The sequence below is a fragment of the Dipodomys spectabilis genome, unplaced genomic scaffold (genome assembly GCF_019054845.1).
Source record: "Dipodomys spectabilis isolate Male_0828 unplaced genomic scaffold, ASM1905484v1 ptg000115l, whole genome shotgun sequence".
Classification (NCBI taxonomy): Eukaryota; Metazoa; Chordata; class Mammalia; order Rodentia; family Heteromyidae; genus Dipodomys; species Dipodomys spectabilis.
The window spans coordinates 12,870,765-12,896,797 of record NW_024870792.1 but is presented as its reverse complement, the minus strand read 5'-3'; the positions used below and the strand labels follow the sequence as shown (position 1 = coordinate 12,896,797).

The following is a 26,033-nucleotide window of genomic DNA, read 5'->3' as shown; positions in this document are numbered from 1 at the left end:
GAATTTATTAATGGTCAAACAGGAGTTTGAGGAAGATTTGCTCCGTGCAGGCATGCTGATGATCTCATGATATATTGCCGCTCAGCTTCATGTGATCTAACCAAATTAGATCTTGAAATGAAATGGATAAATAATATATATGTATGTATATATACATGCATGCTATTAGTTATGGATTACCCTCCATGACTGTTCTATTTGGTGGCTTGAGTATGAGGTAGCAAAAGTGTGTGGTATAAATTGCCACAAAAAGTGAAATGATTCTATAGCCTAACCCTGCCCTTCTCCACTCTGAACACTTCCTGCTTTCTGTTCATCAATAATGAATGGTCCATCCTGCAATACTCTGAGGGAGCTTACATTGCACTTTTGAGCAGCCGGTTAGTAATGTACAGTGGAGAGAGCCTTTCTTTCAAATCCCAGGGCAGTGGGTTCTTCAAGGCTAGCATTGCATTTTCAATTAGCTGTTGAGTGACTGTCTGGCATGTGTATTAGTGAACAGGCGCACAATTAGCTTATTGTTGCTTTCTGTATTGTGCTGAGAGGATCCAAGGGATTGGTGGGGGAACAGGCAAGCCGGGCATCACTGTGGCTGCGGAAGAAGGACCAGGAGTTAATAACCGCGGCATCTTCAGTTGTTCTGCCTGGAATTACAGTTATTTCTTACAAAGCACTGTGTGTGGTGTGGTGTAGTGTGCCTGTGGAAGCATTCCGGAAACCATTTGGGGTTCATCCTCCTAAGCTCTTCACATCTCTGAATAACTCTCATTATTAACATGGAACCCAACAGCCCCAAAAAGATACAATTTGCTGTGCCACTATTCCAGAGTCAGATTGCACCAGAGGCAGCAGAGCAGGTAAGGGGAATTGGGTGGGGAGCGCTTATTTAAGATGATAAGAATATGTATTCTTATTCCTTGTAAGTTTCTCTACCTCTTGAAATTGCCAAACCCTAAATTTGCCTAGAATATATGAGAGAGGAATAAGTTGGTTTCCATCAGCGCTTGTATTTTGAGTTGCATTAGGAATCCATTGGCTATAATTTGAATAGCATTATATTTCATACAAAATTCGCATGACTTTAAAGAAATTCCAATTTGGAGCCATAAGCCTTTGTCTTTGCTTATAAAAATAACTTTTAAGTGACACTTTTTGTCATTGGTGACTTTGTTGAGCAACTTTGAAAACATTACCTATATTAGCAATATTTTATTTCATTATTTATAAAATAAAAAGATTGATGTAACAATAAAAGTACTAAAGCTCATCACAATTTCAGTTTATGGGCTTAATATTTTAAAATATACTTCTCATTATGTAACAAGGAATAATTATATGTGATCGGTAATGTTTGTAGGTATATGTATAGCTTTAAAAACATTTAATTAGATGTCAAAAATAATATGCTCTAACACTTAATTCTTTTTCTGTGTCTAATATTGGTTTGCCTTTGTGTCATGCTTCATATTCATATTTCCTTAGATTCTTGCTCTTTCTCTCCTTTTACTAGCATACATTAATTGTACTTAGACTCTTCATGCAATGGCACCATTTTAATAGATCATTTATGATTCAACTACAGATATACTGTACAACAGAGTCCAAGGCAAAAAAATCTATGAGGATATCAATCTAATTAATTAATTGAAACCTAAATAAGCTCTGATATTTGATACAAAGTCTTCAAAATCATTATTGAACCTGATACTTCTCATTATAATTCAACCCACTGAGACCAGGCTACATGAAGATAACCTTGACTCTGTTTATCTACTTAAGGAGCATTGCTTTAATCTTGAACAAGATGTTAAATGTACATTTTATCATCCTCTATTCTGCTGAATACATATTTGGAAATATATGAATGTTTTTTAAAAACTGAAGGATACTCAAAATAAGAGATTCTAATCAAAATATGCTCCTGTAACTCCTAAACAATGAACCCACCAATAACTCTTAGCCTTTAAACAAATAACATATTGCAATAAGATCTATATTCATTTTTGTTGATTTTGTTCTAAATATTGTAGTAGAAAGTAAAAAGTTAATAATATCAGTTGAAATTTGAAACTTACATGTTAATTTAATTATGACACATGCTAAGAATTTAAGATTTCCAAATTCCCTAAATCCTATTTAGAGATAAGAACAATGGCTCTTGAACTCATCATGATTACAAATCTTCAAGAGATCCATCAAATAAGGGAAACCATAGGACCTATGTTTCTTTAGGCCTGGCTTACTTCACTTAATTTAATTTTTTCCAAGTCTTTCCATTTCCTAACAAATGGGGCAATGTCATTCCTTCTGATGGAGGCATAGAATTCCATTGTTTATATATACCATATTTTCTTGATCCATTCATCTATTGAGGGGCATCTGGGTTGGTTCCATATCTTAGCTATGGTAAATAATGCTGCAATAAACAGAGTTGTGCTGGTAGCTTTAGTATGGTCTTGTTTGTGATCATTTGGGTAAATGCCCCAAAGTGGGATTGCTAGTACATGTCTGAGACAAGCAGAAACAGTCAGATAAGTTGATGGTAGGTGAAATGAACCCCAAGATAAGGACTCAAATGGTTTTTCTTTCTCACTATTGTTTCTAACATATTTATAAGATATTTCTTTGTTACTTTGTATGTCCCTCCCCCATGGTATAACCACTGTTTTCAGTGTATTTGATGTTGGATAATTTGTGGAGGAGAAGGGAAAAAACCAATTGTTTAAAGAGGAATACAGTTGGTCCCATTGCAACAATGAGATGTCCAATATGTTATGTCAAAAAACGAACTTTACAACTTTGTTGCGGGGGAGGGGGATGAGGGGAGGAGATGGGAAGGGATTGGAAGGGGAAACAAAGGGGGAGGAGGCAAATGCTTGATAAGAAATGTACTCGTTACCTTGCCCACGTAATTGTAACCCCTCTGTATGCTATTTTTACAATTAAAAAAGAGAGAGCCATAAAATTAACATTAGCAAGCCAACTTGTACTTTTTTGTATGCATTGTTTGATTTTATACAACTGTTTCTTTTCTTTAGAAATATAGTTATATGATCAAAAAAGTTAATAGTTGTATCTGAGTTCTACTAGTTGGATTTCTATTTTAAAATAGCAAGTGTACACTGTGTACCTTTCAGAAGTTTGCTTTTGTATGCTGGAAAAGATAAAAATGGGCAGCTTGTGAGCTGTGGAGCAGCTGGGGACATTGTCTGATTCTCACTCACATTAGCTGACCATTTGTCGTTCACAGATCAGGAAAAGAAGACCTACACCAGCATCACTTGTGATTCTCAATGAAAGCAACCCCCCAGGTAAAGAGGCATGTTATCTTACATACTAATTGGTCAGAATATGATTGTTTGAACAGCATCAAATAGCATGGGATTGTCAAAAAAATTCCATTTAGGATTTCAGTTAGCAATATTCTTCCAAGCTAGTCTATAAGTTGGATCATGACCAAAATCAGAAATACAGGGCTCAAAACAGCCAACTGCCTGTTTTGCTTATAGAATAAGACATTGGATGTGATATGATGTGAAAAGTTTTATTAGCATTGATTGTCATGAGTTCAGGTGTATGAAATCTGGTTCAGTGCTTATTAATACTAGAAAAAAGTTATTTAATTAAGTTTCAAGCTTCAAATTACAGCCCCTGAGATGCTTATATTTTTACAGAGTAGGTTTTTATTTATGTCAGAGTGGGCAAAGAGCCAGCACTAGCTAAAGCTTTGCTGCTGATGTCATCTCTGAATAATGCAATTGACAAGTAATCAGATCAATTTTCAGCACTGCCCATTTGAGAGCCATTCAGAATGGTTGCATCCATTTGTTGAGGTTTTGTTTCCCATTTCCTATAAAAACTGAAACTACATTATTATTCTTGGCCGAGAATTATTATCTTCAATACACAGGCATTGCTTACTTTCTCAGTGGGCTGAGTTCTGTCTTACATTTAAATACTGCTTTTAGAAATATTTGTAGGATAGGAGAGATCATTGCATTAATTTGTAACCAGGTTGATAGGAAGAACTTTTTATGCAAGATCCATTTGGATGCCATATTAGCTGGTATTGATGTTTATGTTGCTATGAAAAAACCCTACATTTATTGAATTTCAGGCCCAGTCTCCAGTTGTCTTGGCAAGGCTGATTTTGGGGCCTTACATGGCCTAAAAGCTGGATGCTTCCCTTTCGAAGGAAGGCCAAAAAGAAAACAAGTTTGAGTAGTTCAAAGCATAGTACATCTACCCAGGTTGTTGAATTTTTCAGACTCATTCCCATTAAACACAGAAGGAGAAAAGAATATCTTCATAATTAATCATCACTGGGTCAAAATATAGGGAAATGTTCAGCTGATAGGCAATAAGTAAGCTTATTCTTCCCTGTAATATAATTTCCTTGCTGTTATAATTTCCTGAATTTTAATAACAAAGCATTATCATTTGGTCCTCTATTTTTTTTAAATGCCATAACATTTAAAATAAATCATCAAATATACCATATCACTTAGTAAATGTTAATTTATATTTTGGTTGAATAATTGGTGCAAATGATATAGATTTACAATTTACAAACAACTCTAATTGAATTGTTGCAGTTTCAATGTAATTTTAGAGCAATTTTCTATCATTGTCTTGCTCATGGTGCTAAAATGTCCACCACACCTGATCATGTCTTTCCCATTAGAATGCCTGAGTCCTAGATGTGCTTCACTCTCCTACAAAGCAGCTTTCCAAGCTCTGCAACTGCCATTGCTGTTCAAGCATGGTGAAGTCATCTAATTGTACTCTATAGATCTCATTTGAATCTCTCAAATAGCAACTACTGCCTCTTTCATGCCAAATGTATGTCATTTTACACAGGAGGAGTATATATAAGAAAAGGAAAAGTAGTTCTCTAATATTATTTTACGAGAAGTGATAGATTGGAAAGATGATGACAACTCTTTAAAGAGAGTTCCCACAAACAAGCAAACCCAGCTTGAAATAAATCCTTTGCCTGGACCACTCATCCTAGTAGACTTGGCATAATATTTAAATATTCCTGAGAAACAGTATGTGTGTTTCTCTAGAAATCTTTTTCTTACCATACTTCCTAGTCATGCATGGTGCTGCCTTATTTTCCTAAGTGACCTCTTCTTTCTCTCTGTTTATAAGCACCATTGGACAGAAATTAGAAGTCAGCAGCATTTTCACAAATGTTATTTTAGTAATATCATCTTTCTATACCTTTATCCTTCTTCACAAAAACTATAATAATTTACAAAGGGAGCAGTGGGTTTTGGCCTGGTGTTCTCAGAGTCAGTGTGTGTGAGAAGCAGAGATTTAGGAGTAGCGGTCTATTCTTTCAGAAAAACCTCAAACCTAGATTTCATAGTAACAATGATCCTTCACTATGGTTATTGTGTGAATAACTCCAAGAACCCACAAACAAACAATTAGCAACCAAAGAAAAACAGATAAAATACAAACTTGGGATTCTATTCTTTTTAGTCAAATGGTCTTTGGTAAGGGATGTCACCAGCTTTTCTTTATCTTCTATAAAACAAGACTTATAAAAGCCATTCCTTCTACCCACAGTTATTGTAATGATCAAAATAGTTTACATGGTTACATCTTAAGTTAACTCTTTTTCAAAGTTTCAGAAGTTTACAGAAATGTTTAATTATGAAAGTATTTAAAAGAATCCTTTTGTTTTAGATTTAGATATACCTATGTCTTTTGTATAGTTATGTGCTCTGATGGTAGGCAACAAGAGAGAAAATACTTTAACATGTGATTTCAGATTGTTTTGTTTGATGGTTCATCTCTGCTCTTCTAAACTCAGAGATGAGGTCAACACTTGATTGGTTAGATTCCAGGAACAGTAAAACATCCTCTTGGATCAAGAAGATTGAGGTTCAAGGTCAGCCTCAGCAAAACATGAATGAGACCCCATCTCTACAAATAGGCCAGACAGGCAATTCATACTTGATACACAGAGGGCAATAGGTAGGAGGATTGGGGTCTAAGGATTACCCTGAGCAAAATGCATCCCAATAATTCCTTACTAATGGATGGCCTAGAATTCTCAACTGTAGAAACAGATACTGATTTTACTAAAAATATATCACCCTTTGACATAAATTAGTATTTCCGTTTAACTCAAAACGGAAAAATGGGGAAGACTGATAGCAAAGACTTGGTTTATATGGTAGAAGAGGCAGAACAAAAGTATTTGCTTCTAGGAATAACTTTAAATAGTCATCAGTAACAAGGTAATAGAGGCTCGAAATCTAGGTTTAGGAAATCACCATAGACATATATTATCTTTTCAAATGATTTTTGGGACTATTAATCCAAGTTAGCTTTTATAGCTAACATTCTTCCCATATTCTCATTTCCTCTGAGTGGACTTATATATCTGTGACAATCTCTCTAAAGTTTTATCACAACATAGCATTGTCTGTGGGCTTTCACTTGTCTGTTATTTGTAGTTAACTGATACGGTTCTTACAGTTTTATATCAAGGGAAGCCTATACATAAGTAGCCTCTCTATGCAGTAGTAAATGGCTATTTTACTTTCCATCATTACTTGAGCATTATTTGTCTCTAAGTGGACTTATGATTAATACTGTATATTTGGCTACAACTATGCTATTGTTTAGATTGTAAATGTCTCCCTGAAGCCCCTGTGCTGAAGGCTTATTATTGATCTGTGGAGCTATGGGAGCTTTAAAAAGTGAAGATCTAGAGGAAGGAAGTTAGGTTGTTAGGTTGTTAGGAATGTGTCCTTGAAGTAATCTCTTTCTGTGTGTCTGTCTCTGTCTGTCTGTCTGTCTTTCTCCCTCTCTTTGCTCTTTGGATGCTCTGAATACAGAAACTTTGCTCCATTATACACTCCCTGCCAAGATCTTCTTCCTTGCTACAGGCCCAAAACAATGAGGCCAAACAACCATAGGCTGAACCCTCTGATGCTATAGGCCAAAATAAATTATACCTTCTGGAAAAGCTGTTTATATTGGCATTTTGCCCCAGCAACAGAAAGCTTACTAAAATACAATATTAGAAATATGGAGATAGAAAATAACCTTAGAATACATTTAATCTTAGCATACATCTTCCTGGAAGACATAATCTAATCCACATCCCAGAGATATGTTCTGTTTTATGTCTCAAAGAAGAATCTATAATTATGCCTGGGTTTAGTTTCAGGCTTGATAATTTAATGTGTTAGAAAATACAGTTTCTTGAGCCAAATTTTAGGGTAAGTTTACCACTTTATACAATGCTGCATGTATTCTCTTCAATAAAAGGTTACTTTCTCACCTATTTAAAATACTTTTATTACTGTCTTTTCTGTGCTGAGTATTCTGAGAACTCAGTGAACTATGTCCAGATTCTCCCCTATCTCTCTCCTTTGGCACCAGAGCTGGACACAGTCTTCCAGTAAAATGCTATCCTAGCCAGACCTTCAGAATATTAAAGTTTGTGGCATCCACTCTTTTCCACTTACTGTTAAGCAGAGGCAGTATGTTTACAATTATATTTAATGGATCTGATGCCTATTAAACATGAGTGAACTATAAGAGTCCTGGAGCTTAAGTGAAGATTTGGGTAAGTACCCAGGAGTTTGGTCGTCATCTAAAAGCTTATTGTACTTCTAAAATCAAGAATAGAAACATAATGTAAAATGATTGGACAGGATATTTATTGAACACATTATCATAGCCAAATTTGAGGGACACTAGCTTTCTGAGTCTTTTAGTCTTTGAATGTCTCAGGATCCGAAATTTTATTTAATACGTTTTATGAGACATTATTTAATATGAGACAAATGAGATCTGAGATATGAGGCACAGGAGATATGTGTTGTGCCTTACCAAACTTGGAATAAGTCTAGTCATTGAAGTGAACTAGGATTTCCAGAAGCTTGCCCATGTGGCTTATCAAACTGAAAGAAAAACCACAGTGAGTTCTGTGTGTAGCACATGACTTTTTAAATAAGATAAACATTTCTGAACCCCAGGTAAGATAAGGAGTAAGGTTTTGAAGGCTTTGGTTTATAATCCTGAGATGTTAGATGATAGAAAATAACATTGGACTTAACCCTACTATTCATATCCAGATTGTTTATCATGAATCTCCTTATTAAAAAATAATGGGAGCCTTTGCAGGGTCAATACAGTGCTAGTGGATATTCATTTGTAGTATTAGGACATTCATATGAATGAGCTCTCTTTTCATATTTACAAAGAAATGGTTTATGGTCAGAAGGCACTAGATAGTTGACAGCAAGCTCCAGGGATTACAGTGATGTTTTCCCTCAGGATTCTAATGGGCAGGTAAAGAGATCAACAAATCCAAACTTACAATTGCCTGCCACCACCAGGGACCTCCAATCCAATGCATTCAAATGAAAGCTCTGCTGACCCATAGTCCATACAGTTATGTTTTCTTCTAAATTATTTCATCTTCTTTCAAAATGTGGTTGCAATGTGTTCTTATCCATGATCCTGGTTGAGCAAGCACCATTTGTTTTGCCTTGTTATTGTTTCTTATAGTGCAAAACAAAGGTTTTCTCTTTAAATACCATTGAAAAGTAGCTGGTATCAATTCCTAAAGAATTGTTAGAAATACCTGTGTTACTTTCTCAGCATATTTTTTAAATAAAATATTGGATGGCAAATTATGTCAAGTGATTTAAAGATAAAGGACTCATCTGGCTCTTAGCAATTCATTTGCCACACAACTCTTGGTCTTATTTTTGCATAATTATTCAGTTTGTGCAGCCAAATCATCCAATCAATTGGAATAATTGAGTGAGAGATGAAGCTCCAGTTTCCAGTAATGCCAAAATGTGCCATGGCATTAGTGTTCAAGAGACTAGTGTAATCTTCAAATGATGTATAAGAAAAATGAAAGGGAAGATAATAAGATTGAATTATTTCTTCTTTAACTTAGCAAGATGATGTCTTTTATTCATCTTGAATAATAATAACACATTCCACTCACAATTGTTATGGCTTTTTAAAAGGAGAAGTAGATTGGTAAGATACAACAGAATTACAAGAGGGTCAATTCACTTCTAATCATTTTTAGCCTTTCTAGGTTATTGGAGCTGACTTGAGCTTGAATCTCAGCTTTGTTGTTTGTCAGTGGTTAAACACTGAGAATGTACTTAGTCTCCCTGCACTCAGTTTCTTTCTTTATTAAACAGAAGTGTTGGCACGAGAAAATCTTTCCACAGTGTCAAAACCAAGTAGATAATGAGATAGAGAGAGCTGCAATCCCTCTATATCCCTGTTAAGAAAGTTTCAGTTCTCCTAAAGCCAGAATTCCTTCTTAGAAGTTAGCCCTGTCATTTTCTTATTTTGATTGTATTTGGTGCTCTAGTAGATGGGAGTGCATGGTTAGAAATTCATCAGAAGCATTTCCAGTTGTGTAACTGTTATATATACCATAGGATTGTATTGGTTCAACTATATATGCCTTGTTTGCACATACAGTTTTTATGGAATATGAAATCTTCCAAATTCTCTGGTAAAATAAGCACTCTACTGATGTCTATAAAGTAATAAAAAGTGATTTCCAGCAATTGATGTATTTGTGGCCAACTTGTGTTTGGCCACACATGGAATTTGTAATTTAATATCAGGTTGAAAGACAGACAGTTGAGAGTATTGACATCTATCAACACTCTGCTGGCGCTCCGTTCCTTCTATTCGAGTGTTCTTACTTACCGCCATCCATCACCCCTGTGCTAGTGCTGCATGCTGACTGACCTTCCTTTCTTTTGTGAAGTGGTTATCCTCATGCCAGCTCTTCAGACTTAATCTTGACTGACCCATGTGCAGAAATCAGTCTCCATCTTTTCCACAAATTTCTAGTATTTCAATGGCAATGAAAGGTTCTCTTGACTCTCCAAAACTTCCTCTGACTCATAGACTGTTATGTCAATGCTTTTTCTCACCTTCTACTCTTAAATCTATTTATTGGTTTATACTGTATACACACTTCAGTCCACTAAATAATTGTTGAGTCCTTATTCCTAAACACTCTAAGGATGTGTGGCCTAAATAATAAAGGATGGTATGACTGGATGAACCAGCAAACAACCATAATAGTACAAGCCCAGACTGCTAAAGCTAAGCTAAGGCTTAGCCCTGGCTAAGGCAAAGGGGCACTATCTCTCATGCTTACTATCTACAAAGCATTTGCATGGCTTCTTTTGATCTTTTGCCTTTATGATTTAAGGATGGGGATCATAGCTACAGCTTTACTATTCATTCCATAGTACTAATGGAGTTGGAGTTAAATGATGGTGAGCTGTTAAGTGTAAACTGATTTTTAAAAATCCTAAAGTCTCACATTTTCCTGTCAGACTTTATTTTTTGGCACAGGGACACTTACTATTCTAGGTTTTAAGATAGAGTCCTCTCTTCTCACAGAGAAACTTACAAGACAAATGCTTATTATTTATATTTAACTTGGGGGGGTTATATCTAATTTGATTAAACTCGGGGCTTTGTGCTTGCTAGACAGGCACCACTCGAGTCCTACCTTCAGCCAATTTTACTTTTTTGTTATTTTTAAAATAGAATCTCATGTTTATTTTCAGGCCTGTGAGGACTGTGATCCTCCTATTTATATTTCCTACATAGCTGGCATCACACTGCCACACCCAGAATTTTTTTTATTAGTTTATTAGTTGAGATGGGAGCTTGAGATTTTGTTTCCCAGATGGCTTCAAACTGTAGTCCTCTTGATCATTTCCCAATGAGTATATAGGATTATAGGCATGAGCCACTGTGTCAAGCCTGCCATAATGTATTTTGAGTAAAACTAATGATATGTGTCAAAAATACACATACAATATGGTGAAATACAAAGCATGTTTCACTTTGTTAAAAATAATGTCTACTACAGGAGTCTCTTAGAATCAAATTATGATGTTACAAAGTACCCTACACAGTTGATGCATAGTAAATAGCAACTATTATTTAGAAGAGATGGAGGAGTGCTGCTGAGACCAATATATGAATCTTTAGTGGCTTCCTTCTGTCTGAATCACCCTAGGGAAGAAGCTGTCCTCTTAAGACTTTGTAGGTGAGGAAACAGGGGTCATGTGGTTGCAAATAGCACATATTTTCCCCAACATTATCGTATTGCACCAAATATAGAATATGGTCAGATGAAACAATGTTAAGTCCATTGAATAATAAGTGTTCTTTTTCTGTGTTGGTACTGAAACTTAAACTGGGAACTTAGATTCTTGCTTGGCTTTCTGGCACTCTACACTTGAGCCAAGCTTCCAGTTTTTGTTTGTTTCTGGTCAACTGGAGATGATACTCTCAGATTTGTCTTCCCTGGACTAGCTCTGAACCTCATCCCTCAAATCTCACCTTCCTCTATAGCTAAGATTATAGGCATGAGATGCCTGTTTCTGCTAGATGTATTCTTTTGTGTCTGCATAATAGACCCAGATGAAATCCCTATCAGCTGTTCTTGACACATAAACTACACATCTACTTTTCAAATTTAGGAAAGAAAAAGTGGCTAACAGTTTGTATTCTAATTGATGGTCATATTTAACAAAACAGTATGTTAGATGACTTGTAGGAAAAGAAATCTAGCAAAGTGATATAATTACTGAGAAATATTATTTCCAAGTTCCTTTAATATGGAATTATTCAGAAGCAAGCCTTCAAGTATTGAGATTTTCTATCCTTTGCTCTACCTTTCTCTATGTATGACTTCCACTGAGTCCTAATCTGACCCTCTCACAGCAATTACAGACACAGCTTAGTAGCAGAACTTGCCAGGATCTTAAACTAAAAATTGCCCAGGGAGGTGACACAGATGAGGGCCTGGGGTTTATGTATGACCATAGGTTATGGTCGGGGTTGTAGGCCACTTGAAAAATACAAACTCTATTCACACCATTCAAATAAATTGACACGTCTACTAAGGAAACTGAAAAGTAAGATATAAAGACATCTGCATGGTAAGATTTTAGAAATGCTAGAAAATACTACTACAAATTAATTTCCGTACTACCTAAACTGCACCTTTTGAAGTTATTGGTATTAGTGGTAAAACGTAACTACTGTAGATATGCAACATAATTTCTTTAACACCTCAGCAAATAGTCTAAAAGAGCCGGGCGCCGGTGGCTCAGGCCTGTAATCCTAGCTACTCAGGAGGCTGAGATCTGAGGATCGTGGTTCAAAGCCAGCCAGGGCAGGAAAGTCCATGAAACTCTTATCTCCAATAAACCAACAGGAAACTGGAAGTGGTGCTGTAGCTCAAGTGGTAGAGCGCTCGCCTTGAGCTGAAGAGCTGATGGATAGTGCCCAAGCCCAGAGTTCAAGCCCCACAAGCAACCAAAAAAAAAAAAAAAAAGTAGTCTAAAAGCTCAAGATGGAGGGATAGGCATGTCCTAGAGCATGTCACCCTGTGAAGTTTAGGGACCTCAGGCAACATGCTCACCCCCATCTGGGCGCTGCACCAGCCTTCTCCATGCTCTGCCCTTTGGGACTCTCCTAATATATTAGATCCCAGCACTTTAGGAAGTGTCATATCTGTATCCCTGCTGTAAATTTAGCTCAATAACCACATATCATTTAGAGTAGTCTGATACAGTGACAACTAGGGTGCTCAACAAATGTGGGAAATAAACTGCCAAAATCAGTACAATCAAAGGGAAATATCTTGGCAGTCTTGCTGGTTAGAGTATAATAACATTTTACATTTGTTAATAATCCTCAGGGGGGAAAATATTATGAGTTAAAACAGGCAATTGCTGATCTTTCTTTTTACCTTTATTCCTTCAAGGCCTGAAATTTCTCATCATTATGGAAACACTTTTCAAAATCACACTAAGCATGTAAATGTATTTTGGCTCATGTGTAAAAATAGAACTAAGTACACATAATTGAGGAATAAGAACAGTTATTTTGGAATCCAATTTTTAGAATATTTTGCTTCACTGAAAAAATTTTCTGCTTTTTCTGTTGATAAATGGATTATTTAAGAATAATATGGACAGATATCCACATGAACCAGCATATGTGCACATGCATACAAAAGTCATACATTAAAAGAGAAAGTATACAGATTCTTTTTCTGTGTAATAAAATCCACATCTATTAAATGACTTGACTTCCAAAATGTCCAGGACCTGATAAATGTATCTAGAAAAGCTTTGTAAATTCAAATTTTAAAGGGAATAAGAAGCCATAATAGGCTTTTAGTTTTTAAGCCTTTGAATTGAAAAGGAACAGATTAAAAGCTAATCATAATGCTTGAAAAGCTTTGGGTAAAAATATTGACATTGAGGCTGGGAAGGTGACTCACTGGTAGAGTGCTTGCCTTGCGTGCATGAGGCCCTGGGTTTAATTCCACAGCACCACATAAGCAGAAAAAGCCAGAAGTAGTGGCACTGTGGCTCGAGTGGTAGAGTGCTAGCCTTGAGCTGAAGAGCTGAGGGACAGTATCCAGGCCCAGAATTCAGGCCCCAGGACCAACAAAAAAAAATGACATTACTAACATAAATTAAAATAATACTATTTGTTTTTTTTATTGTGAAAATACTGTACAGAGGGGTTACAGTTACATGAGCAAGGTAATGAGTACATTTCTTATCAAGCATTGTTGCCTCCTCCTTTGGTTTTCCCCTACAGTCCCTTCCCTCCCACCTCCACAATGACACTCCCCTCCCCCGGCCTAAATTGTAAAGTTCATTTTTCAACATAGTGTCTTGTACTATTTGTTAGTTATTCTTTAAAAAATAAGAAGATAATTTAAAAAGTAAGCTTACACATATAAGAATACTGCTTTAACATTGTAGTTCAGGTTTTAAATAGGTTTCAAGTGCTAATTGATTTTTCAACATCAGATGACACAGAATATGAGCTCTTTTAGCTGCTACCTGGAAGTCAATGTCCAACTAACACATCATATTTTTAAATTTTTAAATGGTGACGAACTCTCCCTAGATATCCAGTGCTATCTTGGAGCTTGCAGTTTTTTTTGCCTTAGCCTTCATGTGCTGGGATTACAGACGTGAACTACCATGCCTACCTGTCATTCATCTTTGAAAATAATGTACCAACTCCTAGTATTTTTGCACATTTTTAATCTTATTCTTTTAATCCTAAAACCTCACAACCTTGGAATCATCTCTAAGTCTTCAATCTCTCCTTTGCCCCCAAATCTATCCGTGATTTTCAGCTAAATCTATTTTATAAGTAGAACCATTTTTCCAGATTTTCAAAATTGTTTTACACAGTATATCCTTTAAGTGTCTTAGATCACACACTCACTCCCAAGTTAGTTTTCCACGTCTTTGATATTGGCTATGGTTTTCTGTGGTGCTAAGAGCCTTCCACCTAGAATCAGTGAACGCTGGTTTAAAGCAGGGGATGACTATGAGTTGATGAGTCTTGGCGTCCTCCTGAGTGATGTACAAATGGTGGTAACCCAAATATTATGCTACTGGAACCATGGGGATGTTGCATAGCAACACTGCTGATGCATGTTCTTCTTTGCCCAACCTGGTTCATGTGCAAGGCTCTGTACACATAATTATAGAACAGGTGATTGACCATGGCAGCTTTACTTATCATAATTGATTTGTCATAATCTCTCATTTGTGTCCTATAATTCACCTGTCTTAGCTTTTAATTAGCTGTGATAGAGCACCTGGGATGTTCTCATTGAAGACCTCATCTATTTCACCAACATCTACAGGCCATTCCCATTTTTTTCTTTTCAATAAGTCAACCATTTCCTTTGTAGTCTATAGAAATGTTATGCAGAAGTTGTTCACAATTGCACTAAACTTGAGACTTGATAAAAACAAAGTATATGTCTAGGACAGGCAGAAAAGCTCAAAAGCTATATAAATATGACCATATAAGATGATGTTAAGCAAAATGAACCCCAAGATAGAGACACAAGTTTTTTTTCTTTCTTGGTATTGTTTTTAATGTATTTATAAAGTACTATGTGATTTTTTTGTTTCTTTGGTATGCTCTTCCCGCCCCCTCACCCAACGTATAATCCCTGTTTTTACTGCACTCAATTCTGGTGCCCTGCATCTTGTGTATATACATATACATATACATACATATATATATATATATATACATATATACAGAAATATGTATATATATATATATATATATATATATAAAATTTGGAGAGGGGAAGGGAAATAACAAAATGCTGAAATAAGGATACAGGTTGACCCATTGTAACAATGAGGTGTACAAGACATTCTGTTGAAAACGAACTTCACAACTTTGCAGGGAAGGAGAGAGGAGTGGGGGAGGTGGGGAGGGAAGGGATGGAAGGGGGAAAACAAAGGCAGAGGTAACAATGCTCGATAGGAAATGGACTCATTACCTTACTCATGTAACTAGAATCCCTCTGTACAGCATTTTTACAATAAAAATCATATTAAAAAAACAAAGATAAGTGAAGACAGTCCAAGGACTTCAGGCCCATTCAGATAGGTTCAGACTGGATTTGGTTTCCAAAGCGCTGACAGGACTTCCTCTACTCAATCATCAGGGCTTCTAAGCCTTGCCCACTTGCCCTGGGAGATCAGAAGGTTTCCAAGGAATAATGCCAGAGACACACTTACCATCAAATCTCAGTGAAGTTAAATTGCAGGAATGACTGAGCTCAAATGGTTCAGCTCAGATTAGACCACAGGTCGTTTTACTTGGCCAACAGCTTATGGTTTCCTATTTCTCTCAGTCAATAAAGGACCCTATGTTCATGTAAGTTCCTGGAGGTGACTGCAAACATTTTCAGCTTAGATCTGTAGTCACAGCGATCATTAGAATAAAGGAAAAACCAAGTTGTACTGTTTCTATGCACAATTACAGACTACGCTACAAGAAAATAATTTAAAAACAAAAACATGTAAGTTCAAAGGCAAATTTAAATGATGTTATGGTAATGTATCTTATTCTGGGTAGCTTTTCAGTTTGCAAATCTATTTTTCCTATAACATATCTTTTCAAGAGCTCTGTGATATAAATCATCCTCCATGTTATAGAAGAAAATAGGTAAGCTTCTGAAGGTCAAGAAGCTAGAAAGGTAGCACCTCTGAAATTTAAGCTTCCTCTGTCCAAGGCCAATGCACTTTCCACTGCATGGATAACATTCTTCCTTCTATAAATATGCAACATCATAGAGATTCTTGCTATTTTATTTCTGTCATCATCTTGGAAGTCAGCATAAGCATATTCTTCTTTGTAGCTTACAATGTAAGGTTCTGTCTGATGTTCTATTTTAGGATGTACTTTTTTTCTTTATTTCAATGTGCATTTATTTCAAAGTGGTAATTGTATACTTTCTTTTCTGTTTTTTGCTTTGAAAACTGAAAAGGACATTTTAAGAGCTGTTAATACTAGAATTTTTTTTTTTGGGTCTGGTCGTGGGGCCTGAACTCTGGGCCTGGGCGCTGTCCCTCAGCTCTTCAGCTCAAGGCTAGCACTCTACCACTTGAGCCACAGTGCCACTTCCGGCTTTTTTCTTTTTGCTTATGTGGTGCTGAGGAATCGAACCCAGGGCCTCAGGCATGCAAGGCAAGTGCTCTACCACTGAGCCATCTTCCCAGCCCAATACTAGAATTTTTATATGTGTGTGACAGTCCTGGGACTCGAACTCAGGACCTGTGCACTGTCCCTGAGCTTTTGTGCTTAAGGATAGTACTTGGGCCACAGCTCCACTTCTGGATTTTTTGGTGTGAATTGGAGATAAGCATCTTACAAAAAAGAGTCTTCCTGGCTGGTTTTGAACCATGATCCTCAGATCTCAGGTTCCCAAGTAGCAAAGATCATAGGCATGAGCCACTGGTGTCCAGATAAGCAAACAGAAAAAATAAATCCATCCATTATTATCTTTTTAGAGTTGCATCTTGTTATTTGTTTTTTTTCTGTTTGTCTAACTACATATAGGTAGAGAGTATATGTATATTATTCATAATAGAGTTTAAGTGTCAATAAAATAGATCATAAAATACTAAATTTATGAAAAATGAAATATATAAAATATTATATAAAAATCTGTGTTGAATTAAAACATCACTAATTGAAAGACAGTTTATGTTAAAAGTGAACTCACTATAAAAAATCTGTGTTGAATTAAAACATCATTAGTTGAAGGCAAAGAGTTTACATTCTATTCCAGTTGGCCCAGATCACTATTATTTGGTACATATATTGAAACGTTGTCTAAAATCCTCTTTCCTCCAGTAGCCTTCTATGATTCACTCTGTCTGAAAGACTTCATGCTAGTGGGAGTAATAAGTCCTTGAATCCATTAGAGTTTTTGCTCCTGTTGGTTATCCAACTTCTGTTTGTCACTTCCACCAAAGGAATAGAGCATAGAATGAATACATTTTAATGTGGCAGAAAGAACAAAGCTTTAATCATGAAGACTCTGTAGTTCCATTGCTGCCATATGAGGATTTGAGACCTGGAATGAGGAAGTGACCCTTGCTGTGTTAGAAAAATGGAGATCATTAAAACCAACCTGGTCTGCTCACAAGACTTATTCTTGTCCTCACATTGCAAAGTCCCCCAAAATGCTGATGCACAGCCAGCTGGATCATCACGAGCTCCTACATTAAATATTTATGGCACAATTTAAAGTGGCATTTCCAGCCCAATAGACAGGACAAAGTCCTTCCAATCATCATGGCCTTAGTATAGATATATCTGAGGGAAGCATCACAAGTAATTAGTGAATGCAATACACAATGATAATTTAGGGACTTGTTTAGTTTTACAGTACAGTTGGAAAACTGAAGATATTTTTAATGGCCAATTTCATTATTTTACTGTTTTTAAATCATTCACGTTAGATTTTAAAATGTCAATAAAATAGATGGTAAAAAAAAACAAAACCTAAGTATGTGAACATTTGGTAAGTTTTCAAGAGTTAATTGCTGTTAAATAGTATAACCAACATTCCACAGAATGGTTGTCTACTTTGCTTCTCTTTCAACTATGTTTATCCCCAAATAATAGGGGCTAGATTTTCTTTATTTTATTTGTAAGTGGATAAACTTTTTAGCCAGTAATTCCTTTTTATCTATTTTCTCTTATTATAATAAGCTATCTGAAAAGTTAGCAGCCTTGCCTTGTTGTTGATACTGAAAGTCAAACATTAGACTACGTATCAAAAGCTTTTTATATTATACAACTTTATTCAATAAGCCATTTAATTGGCTTGTGTGCAATAATTTTATATTAACAGAACTTAATAATTACAAGGTAAATCATTTTAGAGTATGTTTTGTTCTGTCTCAATTCTTTTGGTCACTTTTTTTTTTTTTTTTTTTTGTCAGTCGTGGGGCTTGAACTCTGGGCCTGGGCGCTGTCCCTCAGCTCTTCAGCTCAAGGCGAGTGCTCTACCACTTGAGCTACAGCGCCACTTCCGGTTTTCTAGTGGTTTATTGGAGATAGGAGTCTCACAGTCTTTTCTGCCCGGGCTGGCTTTGAACCGCGATTCTCAGATCTCAGCCTCCTGAGTAGCTAGGGTTACAGGCGTGAGCCACCGGCGCCCGGCCTTGGTCACTTTTTAATGTAAGAAAAGATAGAAACAATGTACTCTGGCACCTGTAAAATTATTTGCAAGTATGTATGTGGGAGGATGATCTCTCTCTCTCTCTCTCTCTCTCTCTCTCTCTCTCTCTCTCTCTCTCTCACATACACACACACACACACACACACACACACACACACACACACACATACCTGCTTTATGTAACAGCATTTCACCTGCTGTATCATTTCTGATCATGTCAGGTAAAATCATGACCCAGTGTTCCTGATCCTTAGGTAATTATTAACTTGTCTATCATGTGGGCATGCTGTTATATTGCACAATAGTAACTCACTGCACCGGTTCTATTCATCTTTTCTGAGACTGACATTCTTGCACTTTTTTTCCAGACATAGTGCACCCTACTGTTTTGGTATACCTTTTTTCCTTTTTTTTCCCTTTTCTTCTGTGTAGTACTGAAAGCTTGCCATACCCTCCATTGTGTTATTTCACTTTGGTAAAGAATATGAACGTCTTTAGTATCAATCTCCTTATCAAAAATAACTTACCTTGTTATGAAATAAATGACTATGACATAAAAGAAATTGAGGAGAAATAGAGTATTCTATTCTACCCCAATTTTATATATCAATAAATGAGTACAAACTGACATGGAAACATAACAGGACCACAAAAAATAGAAGCAACTTTATATATGTAATTTCCTCATATGTAGGTAGATCAAATGCCATTGATAATAAGAATTATTATGTAATGGGCAATATTTTCTGTATTTTACATAAAATATTGAGAATTTTGCCTTTGAACTGCTAATCTTGGTTCCATGTTTGATGTACCAGACACAGAGACACACACACAGACACAGACACACACACAGACACACAGACACAGACACACACACATACACACACACACACACACACACAACAATTGGATAATATAAGTCACTCTAGAACCAGGCTGGTTTCTAACTCATGATCCTCCAACTTCTGTCTCCTGAGCACTATAAATGTTCTTAGGAAATTAAGAATAGGAACCACAAAATACTTTAAGAGGACACAAATTCTCTGACTTTGTTCTTAAATATCCCTATAGATGCAGATAAAGAATTAATACAAATAAATTCTCTGTGGAAAATTATTGGATGGAAAAGGAGACTGTAATCATAAGAAAGGTTGACTTAAGTCTCTAAACTTCCAAGGTCTTTCCTAACAAGGAAAGACTCTGGGAGGAGCAGGGGATAGTGATAAAATCTGTAGGTGGATGAGATTGCTCTCATTCTAATTTCACATGAAATATTCATAGCATTCCTGAAAGTAATGTTTCAGTAATGGAGCCACTGGTATTAAAACAGGATTTACTAGGTAATGTTTTAGAGTGTGTTCAGTGTCTTATTTTTTTAAGATGTGTTTGCCTATTAGTTATTATATAGATAATGTTGGCACTAAGCCTACCAGAGACTCAGTATCACTACCTTAGAAACAACTACTACTTTTAATCATTAAAAATATGTACCACTAGAATTCTATGTCATTAGCCAGACAATTAAGATTAGCTACTCACATGTAATGATTGGTTGAGTCATTAAATGTGGTGCCACCCAATCTGAGGCCCTTGAGTGCTTTCCTACTTCTAGCTCCAAGGGTCAACTAAACCTCAATTACATGACCTTGGTGCAAAATATCCATTCATATTGAAAGTCAAATGGAATCAACCTTTTTTTGATTCTCCTTTAGTGAATTTCATATTGTTTCTATTTTCAGTTTTTAAACAGAGTGATCATGGATGGCTGACCAAGAATCTAAATGCAAGTATTGGAAGGTTTGAAGGTTTTAGTCAGAAATAACAAATCATTTTATAATAAAGGTATTTGTTATACACATACAAGCATACATAGTTTGTATCATTTGGGTTACTTATGCCACTATATTCAAACCTCAACTATACGCCTGATTGACTAGACTACCCGTTTTGTCATTCTCTGCTCTCAGTCTCATCAGTCCTGAACTTAGAAAAATTGCATTTCTAATATGTTATGTGGGCTAATCAGATGATACAACCTTTGGAACCAAACAGACCTAGATTTGAATGACACTAATTCTGTCACTTCAGGGAAGTCTTTTGCTTATATATCAAATATAATTAATAAGGAGATTATAATCTTTCCTGCAGAGTGGAAGAAGAGGAGGAGGGGAAGAAGAGGCTGTTGCCATGCTCCACTAAACTCAGCATTCAGGGGCCGAGGAAGATTTTGGTGTAAAGTGAATATGGATTTTTAGTATCAGTTTTACTATTTAACCAAGAAGAATCCTATGAAAGCAGCATAATTTCTTTGAAGCATAATTGCTTCATCTGGAGAAGAATGAAGAACTATTCTTAGATAAATACTAAATGAGGATTAGATGAAATGATATTTTAGTTATTGGCGCATGGTAGTTATCTAGGAAGCAGCATTTTATTTTATTTTACATTTTATTTTACATTTTATTTTACATTTTATTTTATTCTGCCATACTGGAGCTTAAACTGAGGGCCTCAAACTTTTGCTTAGCTTTTTCACTCAAGTTTAGCACTCTGTCACTTAAACCACCTCCAGTTACAGCATTTCTCTGGTTAATTAAAGATAAGAGTTTCTCAAGGTTTGTTTGTCCAGGCTGTTTTTGAATCTCCATCCTCAGATCTCTGCCAGCTCTGTGGTTAAAATTACAGGTATGAGCCACCATTGCCCATTTCTTTCATTTCATTTTAAACATAAAGTGAATTAAACTGGAATTTTATGCAGATAATTAGGCATAAATTTAAGAGAAATGGATCTCTTGCCTTTTGTGATTGAAACATAGCAATAATAAGGGTTCTATAAACCAAAGCCTCTATTAGTCAAACAACACGTCTAAATTTGTCCTTGTTTCTGATTTCTGGCTGTAAGAGTCAGGGCTCTCAATTATATAGTCAATTTTACTTTTCCCTCTATTTAAGCTACTTAAAAGTGGTTAGACTGGTGTTTAAATTTTGTGTCATTTTTATAGGGTAGGCCTTAAAATATTAAGTTTGCGTGATTCATAGCCAAATTTCCAATTACAGAACTAAAGTTTTAATCTCACTTTCATCTATGATCCAAGACATCTTTTCTTGTCATCACAAATACATCATAGTATATAGTTTACCCAACTACGAATAGGGTGAACCATTTTTGAAGTCTTTGCCAAATTCTTGGGAAGCTAACAGGTTTTATAAGTTTGTACCAAAGGCAGACATTCTAAGTGGATCAACAGCATATTTAGGGCATTTATTCATGCACTTGTTCAGTATCAAGTTAAATATTTAATAAATTGAGTTTTAATTTTTAGATTAGTGGCAATGAATGTGTGTGTGTGTGTGTAATACAGAGTAGGAGAGCTGAGCGCTGTGGTCTCACACCTGTAATTCTAGCTTCTCAGGAGTCTGAGATCTGAAAATCATGCTTTGAAATTAGCCTGAACAGAAAAGCCTATGAGACTTTTTTTCTTCAATTAAATACCCCAAAAGCCAAAAGTGAAACTATGGGTTAAGTAGCAGCGAACTCTGAGCAAAAATCAAGGCAGCAGCACAAAGTCCTGAATTCAAACCCCAGTTCTAGCACAAAAAAGAAGAAAGATAGTAGGACAATTTGGAGTTAATTTATTTTCTATAGACTAGTCTAGATTTATAGTTTAACTCTTTATCCATTTTCTAATTATTTTTCCATATTGTTGAAACCATCATCACAGGATTTTTTTTTTCAATTCATTCTATTGTAACGCTTACTTGATATTTTACCAATGTCTCTGTCTTTATTGTTTGTTCAGCAGGCTTCAGATTTGCATAGATGCAAAAAAGAACACTTTTAGAAGGAGGAAAAGGAAAACTCTTTAAAAATATGGAAATCCATGCCTCTAGATCAGGCTTTAGAGAAATCAGCCTGATTGTCAATTTCTAAGCCATAGTTTTCTATATTTTCCTCTCTGCCTGTCCTTCATAAAGCAGAGCTCTACACTTGCTGTTTGAAATATTGACATTTTAAGCACAGGGAATTGAATGGAAATTTTTATTTTCATTTACTCAATCAGTTCTTGGCACTAAGTGTCAAGTACATGTTCTAATCCCTAGAAATTCACTATTTTGGGACACATAGCAAATAGGATTCATGAACTAATATTTCCTCATTCTTGTAAAAACATTCTTGGAAGATTTGTGTTCTGCCAATGTTAGGAGAAATAAGTTAAAATGTGCAAACTATGTGGTTTTTGGAAAAATATTCATTTACCTCTGTGTATTTAATGATCATTTTCTACAGAACATATTTTTGGGGGAAAAATGATAAAACAGTCCTTTGTTAATCTCCAAAGAGATATGTGAATTAAATCTAGATTTCTGAAATAAGTCCAAAATGGGAGGGAAAAAATCTCACTTTTTGTTTTGTACTATGAAGCTATGCACAGTTGGTGATTGGTCATTATTTTATAATAATGTCAGTTAATTACTGGCCTTTTGGACACTTCATTTCCATAATCAGCTAATGATAATTGCCATTTATATTCTTTTCCCTCACATTATTATTATTATTTTCTGAAATATTTAAAGAAAAATGTGGATGGTAATTTGAAAAGTAAGATTAAATAATCTCTTGGCTGTAATAGTCTATCTAAATTAAACCAAAACAAAAATATTTTTGGTCTAATTAGTGAGTCTAGTTTCTGCATTAGGTATGTGGGGATAAAGAGAGATATCATGAAGCTAATTAGTAAGCTGGCAAACTAGTTTAAGGAACCAAGACAAGTTAGAACAATTAATAATCAAGTGAAATAATATAATGAGTTTCAGTAAAACAGAAGATGACACATTTTATTGAAATATACAAACACACTAATTAGGGTTCAGAAGAGTGAGCACTCAGAAGATTATTTTTTTATTTTAGATTTTAAGTAGTTGTACACAGAGATTTCAATTCAACAAGTCAGATTAAGAGTACAATTTATCTTGAACAATATCACCCTTTCCATTGCTCTCCCTATCTTTCTCCATCCCATCTATAACCAAGTTATGGTGTTCAACTTCTATATAATGTATATTGAATATAATGACTGTATTTGCCCCTCCTCCAGGCTTTCTCTGTGGATCTGTGTACTCACTCCCCTCATTGCCCTGTCTCCTCTGAAAAAAAGTGCTTCTGCTTAATGTTTTTTTAGAATTGACTTTATGTAGGAGTGAGACTTTTAGTTCAGGCATAACTTATGAAAAATCAGAGTGGTAGAATATGTACAGCTTAGATTATTTAATATAGTTAGACCAGATCCTATGATTAACACAGACCAGCGAGAATTTGAGTACGTAATTCTGAATTTGTTTTGTGAAGTTGATATTATGTCATTGCGTGAGGTTGAGCATGATAGAATCAAACGAAGCAAGGCACCATAAATATTAAAGAATGAAAAGAAGTTCCCTCGTGCTGTGGCCCTTGCATGCTAATGTTTGCCATCCAGCCCCATAGAGTGTCATCTCTCATCAAGTACTTCTAGGATCCTTTGAGTGAAGTTGTACAAGTAGTCTCTTGTGGTTGCCTTCTCTGAGCACTATTTTCTATATGCTTTCCTGATGAACTCAGAAAAAAATCATTTCTTTCCTCCACATGATTTCTCTTCTTCTCTCTTTTTTTTCCTAAGTATATATTTTTTAATGTGGATGAGATTTTCTTTATTATCTTTAAGCAGTTTTACAAAAGACTTTTAATTCAACACGTCAATTTGTATCTTGACCAGTGCTATTCCCTTCACCATTCCTCCATCCTTCCCAAACCCACTCATCCCTCACCTCACCTGGTTCCATTTTCACATATGTACATGGAGTTTAATGACTGCATTCACCTACCATTCTTCTCTCCATTCATTTCTCACACTTTCCTTGAGTTCATTTCCCTCTGACAAAGCATGTTCTAGCTTACTGTTATTTATTTTTTAAAACTAAGTTAACTGAGAGAGCCACACAATTAGAATCCCTCTCCTGCATACACAACATTTTAGGCAATATGTTTGTTTATGTAAATATGACCCTCTGTATGCTTATATATATATATATATATTTATATAAATTAGTTCTAACAAAACACATTTTCTTTCATATGTAGAAACTCCTACATATGAAAGAAAATGTGCTTTTGTTTCTCTGAGCCTGACTTACTTTATTTAATGAAAAATTTCAGGTCTATCCAGTTCCCTACAAATGATAGAATATTCATCCTGATGAATGAATACTATATATATATGTGTATATGTAAAACACATATTTGTAAATATACTTACAGACAAAATGTGTGTATACACACACATATATCACATTTTCTTAATCTATTTATGTGTTGTAGGACGTCTGATCTGGTTTCATAACTTGGCTATGGTGAACAGTACAACAATGAACATGGATATTCAAGTTTCTAACATGTGTGTCTTTTGAACAAATGCCAAAGGGAGTTATTACTGCTGGATCAGTCAGTCTTCTCTGGTCTTTTCTTCTCTCTTCCCATAACAGTCCTTAGTCCCTGTCCCTGTGGTGTCCTTATCATCTTCCTCCCCATTCTCTCCCTAACTTCTGCTTTTAAATGAGTTAGATGCAAGTCATGTGATGAAGAAGCTTCCTATCTGACCTTTGCCCCCTTCCATATACGACTTGATTTCTCCCTGCTTGTTTGTGACTCCACTTAAAAGTTCAGACTTTGTTTTTAGATTCTCAATAGTAATTTTCCCCACTTCACTAATCTCTTCTAAGGTCATTTTCTCCAAATACATGTGTCCCTTTTCTGGATTTCTCTGTCTCAATTGCCTCTAAGCTGCTTTTGAAAAAGTAGTTGTTTCCTTAAAATTATATCACCAGGTGCTGGTGGCTCATGCCTGTAGCCCTACCTACTCAAGAAGGCTAAGATCTGAGGATCTCAATTTGAAGCGAGCCTAGGCAAAAATGTCCCCTTGAGACTCATCTCCAATTAACCACTCAAACACCGGAAGTGGTGCTGTGGGTCAAAATGGTAGAGCACTGGCCTTGAGCAAAATTGCTTAAGGACAGCAATCAGGCCCTGAGTTCAAGACCCATGACCAACTCCTCCTCTCTCCAAAGAAATGCTCTCTGTGCTCATGTTGTATGATCCTCTATCATTCTTTTGCTCTAAGACTGGGTCACCTCTTTTCCCCCAACATTGTTGGCTAGAGGCCCTGCTCTCTCCCTCAACCCAAAGTATGAGGTATTGTTCTCAAGGCCAACTGTTTGTTTCAAATACAGAATTAGTGTCATAAACTTCCTGTCTCTAAGCTACTCTTGGATGTGAGGGCGATCTGGCTGCGACATCTGTCACCCCATTGATCGCCAGGGTTAATTCGGCTGATCTGGCTGGCAGGCGGGTGTCCCCATCCTCCCTCACCGCCCTATGTGCATCCCTCCCGAAGCTGGAAACTGGAAGCTGCGT

At 35.9% G+C, this 26,033-nt stretch overlaps 1 protein-coding gene across 3 annotated transcripts in view; it reads left to right on the top strand.

Moving 5' to 3' along the window:
• The first annotated feature begins 776 nt into the window (after nt 1-776).
• Ppp1r1c (protein phosphatase 1 regulatory inhibitor subunit 1C) overlaps nt 777-26,033 on the top strand; it is a 96,990-nt gene continuing 71,733 nt past the window's right edge. For 2 of the 3 annotated variants that reach the window (XM_042688389.1, XM_042688388.1), the window contains exons 1-2: nt 777-857; nt 3,251-3,311. In XM_042688389.1, coding sequence (XP_042544323.1) covers nt 777-857; nt 3,251-3,311 — 142 coding nt within the window. Of the gene's footprint in view, nt 858-3,229; nt 3,312-26,033 lie in introns of all 3 variants that reach the window. The other variant, XM_042688387.1, reaches the window with a different exon arrangement.